This window comes from Acanthaster planci, linkage group LG13 (assembly GCF_054643075.1).
Source record: "Acanthaster planci isolate LZ-2023a linkage group LG13, COTS_SCS, whole genome shotgun sequence".
Classification (NCBI taxonomy): Eukaryota; Metazoa; Echinodermata; class Asteroidea; order Valvatida; family Acanthasteridae; genus Acanthaster; species Acanthaster planci.
This window is the reverse complement of record NC_141789.1, coordinates 10,458,016-10,465,831: the sequence shown is the minus strand read 5'-3', so window position 1 is coordinate 10,465,831 and position 7,816 is coordinate 10,458,016. Positions and strand designations below refer to the sequence as shown.

At 47.9% G+C, this 7,816-nt stretch overlaps 1 protein-coding gene across 1 annotated transcript; it reads left to right on the top strand.

Moving 5' to 3' along the window:
- Nucleotides 1-984: 984 nt before the first annotated feature.
- LOC147796990 (uncharacterized) lies at nt 985-2,256 on the top strand. The gene has a single exon (XM_087145132.1). It carries the CDS (start codon nt 985-987, stop codon nt 2,254-2,256), a length of 1,272 nt encoding a protein of 423 aa, XP_087001258.1.
- The last annotated feature ends 5,560 nt before the right edge of the window (nt 2,257-7,816 follow it).

Genomic DNA, 7,816 nt, shown 5'->3' with positions numbered 1-7,816 from the left:
TGACTGCCGCTGAGGAATGTGAAGACAAAGAAGGGCACTGCAGTCGTGGGAAACTCTACCTGTTCGATGATATACAAATGTTCTTGTGGAGAGACCACAAATAAGAAGCGCCGATTGACGAAACAGAAGCACATTTGCGGCGAGGTGTACTGTCAGAACTGCAAACTATACCAAGAGGCCGATCACCGATGCTTCATACGTCCCCTTCAATGTAGCCATGGCGTACCCGCTGATATCCAAACGGATGATAGGGAGGAAGAGATGGACCCGGTGGAGTTGATGGAGCTGCAAGACGTGGAGGTGGTTCAGTCCGACAATGAAGGCGGAAGGAATAAGGGCAGGCGTCCTCTCTACATCTTTTTCGATTACGAGTGTCGGCAAGACGAGCAAGTGGACGAGAATAGCCCCGGGTCAGTGTGCGGTCACGTTCCAAACCTTTGTGTTGCACAGAGGGTTTGTCGACATTGCTTGTCAAACCAAGACATCTCGGCAGAATTTTCCTGTCCTTGCAGTCGGGGAACCACCAACGAGAACATTTTCAAGGGGGCAAACACGCGGAACGAATTTTGTGAATGGCTCTTCGATGAGGAAGGCAGCCACAAAGGAGTGATCTGCATCGCTCATTATGCCTTGGGGTACGACTCCAACTTTGTCCTTCAGTTTTTATATGAGCGAGCCATTCTGCCCAATGTCGTTATGAATGGGGCTAAGATCAAGTCCCTCGAGGCCTTGGGGATCAGAATCATCGACTCCTTGAGCTTCCTGTTGATGCTTCTTTCAGCGATCCCCTCCACGTTCGGACTGACGGAATTGAAGAAGGGATATTTTCCCCATCTCTTCAACACCTAGGAGAACGAGCGCTATGTCGGCCCTATTCCAGACACGAAGTTTTACGACCCCGACGGAATGAATGCGAAAAAGAGAGAGGAAGTTTTGCAGTGGCACGCTAGTCAACGTGGGCGGCCATTCCATCTACAGGAAGAAATGATAGAATACTGCTGCAGTGACGTCGACATACTACGGCGCGGGTCGTTGGAGTTCCGTTCGATTTTCATGCAGCATACCAATGTCGACCCCTTTGAATGCTCCATAACTATCGCTCACGCCTGTAACGTTGTATTTAGACAGAATCATTTGCAGGAAAACACGATCGCTATCATTCCAGCCGGAGGATACAGGAAGAATCACACTCAGTCTGTCGTGGCCTTGAGGTGGTTGGATTGGGTAGCACACTCTAGAAACATCCGTATCAGGCACGCGCTCAACCGCAGCGAGGTCACCATTGGCAAGTATCGCGTGGACGGACTGCACGAGAAGACCGTGTTCGAGCTCCATGGTTGTCTGTGGCACGAATGCCCAAAATGTTTCACGCACAGAGACGTGACAACCCCGCTTACTTCACTGAGCATGAGATACCGCTATGAAGCCACCGTCCGGCGTACCTTGGATCTGAGACATGCCGGATATAACGTGGAAGAAATGTGGGAATGCGACTTCCAACGAATGGCAGACAGTAATGGAGATCTACGAGTATTTTTAGATGATCTTCAAGAGAACACCCAAGATGTGATCCCACCCCTCCATCCACCAGACACTTTCTTCGGAGGAAGAACAAACGCTACCAGAATATATCCCAAGTGTGGTCCGGATGAAAAAAATAAAGTATGTGGACTATTTAGCCTCTATCCCTGGGTGTGCAAGTACGGAAAGTTTCCCATGGGTCATCCCAAGATCATCACGGTGATTTTCGCAGCATCCATTGACAAGTACGAAGGATTTGTGAAAGCCGAAGTTTTACCACCGAGAAAGCTGTACCATCCCGTTCTCTCACGCCACGCGGGCGGAAAGCTCATGTTTGCTCTGTGTGGAGAGTGTAGTGAAACTCAACAGATGACCCTCTGCGAGCACGAGGATTCTGATAGAGCTATCACCGGTACGTGGGTCACGGGCGAACTGAAAAAGGCTGTGTCTTTAGGATACAGCATCATCCAAATTCTTCAAGTGTGGCACTTTGAGGAAACCGAGCAGTACGACCCTGAAAGTAAAACAGGGGGGTTATTTACGGGCTATATCAACACCTTCCTGAAGCTCAAACAGGAAGCTAGCGGCTGGCCTCAATGGTGTGACACACAGGAAAAGAAAAATCGCTACATCCTTGACTATGAGCTCCACGAAGGCATCAAGATTGACCTCGAAAATGTCAAGAGAAATGCAGGATTGAGGGCTGTGACAAAGTTGATTCTCAACAGCTTTTGAGGAAAGTTTGGCCAGTGAGAAAACATGCCGAAATCAGTTTACGTGGATTCCCCTAAAGATTATTTTGCATTGCTTTTCGATGACCGAAAGATGGTCAACCGCATTGACTTTGTGAACGAGGAAGTCGTGCAGGTCCAGTGGAAATACCAATGTGGCTATTGCAGCCTACACTACGGCACAAGCTCGGTTGACGTTGTACTCTTTCCTGGACCGTCTGGGTGAGCGTGTCCGCTATTACGACACGGACAGCATCATATACGTCGTCAAGGATGGACAAGGTCAATAAGAACCTCCTCTGGGCGACTACTTGGGCGACCTCACCGACGAGTTAGAGAAAGACTACGGACCGGGAAGCTACATCACTGAATTTGCTTCTGGAGGGCCAAAGAACTACAGGTACAAGGTTCTCAGCACCCGTTCAAATAACGAACTTGCAGTGTGTAAGGTACGTGGAACCACTCTCAATTACCGCAACAAAGGGATTGTCAACTTCGAATCCTTGAAAGAGATGGTGTTGTCTGACGCCGAAAGAGGCGACGAAGAAAGAGAAAACAAGAGAACCGTCACCGAACCTCACAAAATAGCTAGAGGATCGCGGGGTCAAGTGATCACTAGACAGGAGACAAAGAAGTACAGGCTGGTTTGTAACAAACGGGTGAAGACCCACGATTTTAACACTCTTCCCTATGGATACTAACATCACTCTTCTCGCGCCCCTCCCCTTTTTTACCTAACGCTACGTCATTTAAATGATCACGAAGCAGTTATTAATACGTGTGATGTCCAAGATTAAATTACTTGAACAGATGGACGAGGTTCTGAAACATCCATTTACTTGCGTAGTCGCAGGACCGACTGGTTCCGGAAAAAACTCAATTTGCTGAGGAATTACTTGGGCCGAGCGGGAACTCGTCCGTCATTGTTCCTTTTCCCGAGCACGTGATTTGGTGTTATTGCGAATATCAAGATGCTTATAACCATCTGGCAAGTGTTGCCCCCTACATACATTTTGTGGAAGGTTTTCCGGAAGATCTTCTTTCCTCGTTGGACCGTTCGCAGAGAAACATGGTTGTGATAGATGATCTCATGTTGGAATCCGGCAACACAAAGGGTAGCCACCACAGACATTTATCCGTTGTTCTCATTTTGCAAAGTTTGTTCTACCTGGGAAAAGAGCTGAGGACAATCAGTCTGAACTCCCATTACATGATGCTGTTTAAAAACCCTCGAGATGCTTCCCAAATCATTCATCTCGCCAAACAGATGTATCGTGGAAACTCCAAGTTTTTAGTCGAAGCCTACCGCGACACCACATTGTCACCTTACGGCTACCTGATGCTGGACTTAAAGCTGGACACGTCTGAGAAGATGAAATTAAAAACTCAAATTTTTCCAAACGAATATACCGTTGTCTATGTGCCCAAGGCTTAAATAAGAAGATCCAACGTGCGCGGCAGTCATTTGAAGATGTCCAGGCGGCTGAGAAACCATGCTTCGTTCCTTTGCATTCTGGCCCGGTGTGCTCCGAAACAACGACAGACCATCGTGCAAGGGGCCAACAGGGAGCTCGTTGCCTGTTTGTGCGAGTGTGCTCTCAACATTTTAAACGGTAACATTCCCCTCACACCAAAAGAAACGAGAAAACGTAGAAGTTGCAAGCAGCAGATGGGATACCTAGCAGACAAGAAAGTCAGCGTGCTAAAAAAGAAAAAAATTCTCCTTCAGAAGGGGGGATTCCCTGGGGCTTTGCTTACACCGATACTGGGCGCTCTGGGTGGCATGTTGTTCAAATGAGAAATATGGAGCACGCCAAGAAGATGGTTTTGATTCCCCACAAGACCTTAAACCGATTACAAGCAGCTAGACGACTCGAACAAATCCCCATCACTATAGTCGTGCACGGACTGGACTCTGAAATGAGACGGCATCTGGAGAGACAAGATATAGGGGCGGAAGAAAAATTAAAACTGTACCACCACACCCTGGGAAAGTACATGCAGTATAACAAACAGAGAAAAATTCCCATGAAATTGACTCTGGAATCGAAATCATAGGACCACCCCCCCTCGTCTTGAAAAACAAACGGGCAAGATCGAATCCGATTCATTCAGCACAGAAAGAGAACTCCCCAAACTGGATCCTGAGGAAGGAGTGGAAGAAAAAATACCCTTTGCCACTACTGCACTCGACAGAGATGAAGATTTGGGGCTGTCCTCTTTATTTGCAGAAGCTTTGGAAAGCTGCGTAAAAAGAATAGGAAGGGAAGAAAGCCGGACGGCCTGCCATTACCCGTATGAAATGGACACCATATTAAGCACCGTGACCTTCTTAACCGAGCTCATTTTTAAGTCGCTCTTCATCATGGATTGTTGTCCTCCAAGACAACAGTGCAGAATCGGCAACGTATTAAAAACGGCGCGTTGTGTACTGTTGTGTTGCCGCAGCACGCTCATCATCGAACACCACGAGAGTACCGATGGGAGAGACATACGTGAAAAAAGTGTATCACGACCCAAAACATCCTGCGGCATTCGGCGGTGTAGAGGCTGTTTACCGTGCTGCCTTAAAAGACGGCATCCACGTGACGAGGAAAAGGATTCAAAAATGGCTAAGCCAGCAACCCGTGTACATATTGCACAAGCCCGTTCCAAAACGTGTCAAGAGGAGTAGAGTAGTGGTCGACGGAATCGATGATCAGTGGCAAGCGGACCTCGTAGACTTGTCTGCGTTGTCCGAATGCAATGGCGGTCAAAGGTATTTGCTGACGTGTATAGATATTTTTTCGAAATTTGCGTGGGCGCAACCGATAAAGAACAAGACGGGAAGGGACACTAATTAATGCTTTTCAAACCATCTTGAACGACGACCGGTCACCCCGCACACTTCAGACCGATAAGGGTTCAGAGTTTACCAACAGACTGTTTCAGTCCTTTTTCAAAACGAAAGGCATTCACTTTTTCGCGACTTACAACGAAACCAAAGCCAGCATGATGGAGAGATTCAATCGAACCCTCAAGACTAAAATGTGGAAATATTTTACGGCCAACAATACGCGGCACTACCTGAAGGCTCTACCCAAACTAATGACCGCGTACAACACGTCTTTTCACCGCAGTATTGGAAGGGCACCCGCCTCCGTCAATGTTTACAATGCGGATGCAGTCAGAAAAACCTTGTACCCACCTGCCAGTGCTCCAAACACGCCCCCTTTCGATTCAATGTGGGAGATACCATACGCATAAGTGTGGCTGCAAGGCCTTTCAAAAAAGGTTACTTACCCAACTGGACTGACGAGATTTTCACGGTGAGTGCACGGATTGCTAGAAAGCCACCCGTTTACAGATTAAGAGACTACTGTGGGGAAGAATTGCTCGGTACCTTCTACGAGCAAGAACTTCAGCGTGTGGTTAAAAAAGGTGATCTGTACAAGGTTGAAGGGGTTCTTGCTAAGAGGAAACGGAAAGGCAAGACCGAGTACTTTGTGAAGTGGTTGGGCTATCCGGACAAATTTAACAGTTGGGTGCCACGTCTTTTGTCTGTTTAAAAGAATACCGCTGATCAAATCCTGTCATTCGAGATTGTGAATTCCATCATGAATGATTCGTACTACGTCACCCTTCCGAGCAACAGTAGTATGGAGGCGTATCCAAGTAACGCACTCAGTCACTATCGCGTGAACTTGCCTTCCCCCATGACCTTCGAAGGACACTGGGAGGTAGCCTTAGCTGAAATAACGTATTCACGCCGATGGTTGAACGTGGTAGAAGGCCACAACCATATTTGGTGCACAGGAGAGGGAGAGATCCATACCCACCTCATGCCGGAAGGGTATTACCCTACACCCGAAGAGCTGTTGGCAAAAATCTCACCTCCTGTTGAACACGATGAGATAGTTCGAATAAAATACAACAAGTACCTCCAGAAGATCGTAGTCAAAACGGCTGAAGGGGTCCACATTACATTTGCTAAGCGGCTGGGTGCCCTTCTCGGTTTTGAAGAGGACATTGACGTATCGGGTCACTTCAAGGCGACTGATTTCACCGACCTTCAACGCGTTCACGCTCTATTTGTATACACTGACATCATCGAGTATAACACCGTGGGAGACATCAGAGCACCTCTGCTCCCCACAGTACACAATGAAGGAGAGTATGGGGACACGATCACCAAGACGTACGTCAGTCCTCATAACGTACCGTTCAAACAGAAGTTAGTGAACAGAATAGAAATTGATATAAGGGACGACGCGGGAGCACACGTGCCATTTATAGGCGGGAGGGTTATCGTGAAGCTTCACTTTAGAAAACATCGCTCTTCGTATTTGAGTTAGTCATTACCATGATAAGCACTTTGTTCCGCACTCCAAGCACTATGAAGATTACTACACCCATCAGATCGGCAGTGGTTTACCGGTATTCTACGGTCCTCGTAACCAGCGAGGATTTGGACTTGGCGGAATCCTTGGTGGCCTCCTGAAATCGGCCGTGCCGTTGTTGAAACAGGGGGCAAAGGCGCTCGGCCGTCAAGCCATCCGCACCGGTGTCGGCATAACAACGGACGCCCTTGAGGGAAAAGATTTAAAATCTGCAGCTAAAATGAGGTTAAAGAGTGCCGGACGTGAACTTGCTAATTGCGCAGTCCGTGGCATCTCCACGGGGGTGACGGGTACACGCCGCACGGGTATAAAACGCGAGCACTCAGGCAGACGCGTCAGATCCTCGGCGTCAAGCGAGCGAAAAGATCGCTAGATATCTTTGATTAGACATTTAACCGGACCATCTTACTTCCAATCCCTAACATGGCATTTTTGCACGTCCACTCGGCCGAATGCGCCAAATCGGAATTGGATTGGTTCACGTTGCCCTCCACCCAGACAAGCACCGAAAAGGGACAACACAGAGTATCATCCCATCTCCAACATATCAGACGGTGGCCCTATTGAGTTTTTTGTTCCGGGCTCTGGCGAAGAGTACATCGATCCATCTCAATCAAAGCTTTACGTCAAGGCTAAAGTAGTCAACGCTGACGGAAGTAATCCCGCTGTTGACGCTGAGGTAGGCCCCTGCAATTTACTGCTGCAGTCTCTGTTCAGTCAGGTGGACGTGACTTTAAATGAACGTCTGATTTCCGCTTCAGCGCCTACTTACCCTTATTGAGCCATCATTGAAACTCTCCTCAGTTATGATAACAGTGCAAAAATGTCACAACTGACTGCGGAGATGTTTGTCAAAGACACGGCCGGGAAAATGGACAACGTGAAATGCACGGCCGAAGACGATGAAACAAACTTGGGCCTAAAAAAGAGGAGCAAGTTCACGAAAGGGGGGCGCATCGTGGACATGCTAGGCCCTATTCACAGCGATCGTTTTTTCCAAAATAAACACTTGATAAAATGTGTAGATTTAAAACTAAAGTTCATCAGGAGCAGTGATGCTTTCTTTCTGATGGCATCTGGAGGTAATCCCAGCTACAAGATAAAAATTGTAGGTACTTCATTGTTCGTTTGGAAGGTGAAGGTCAGCTCAGCGGTCATGTTAGGACATGCCAAGGCCTTGGAAAA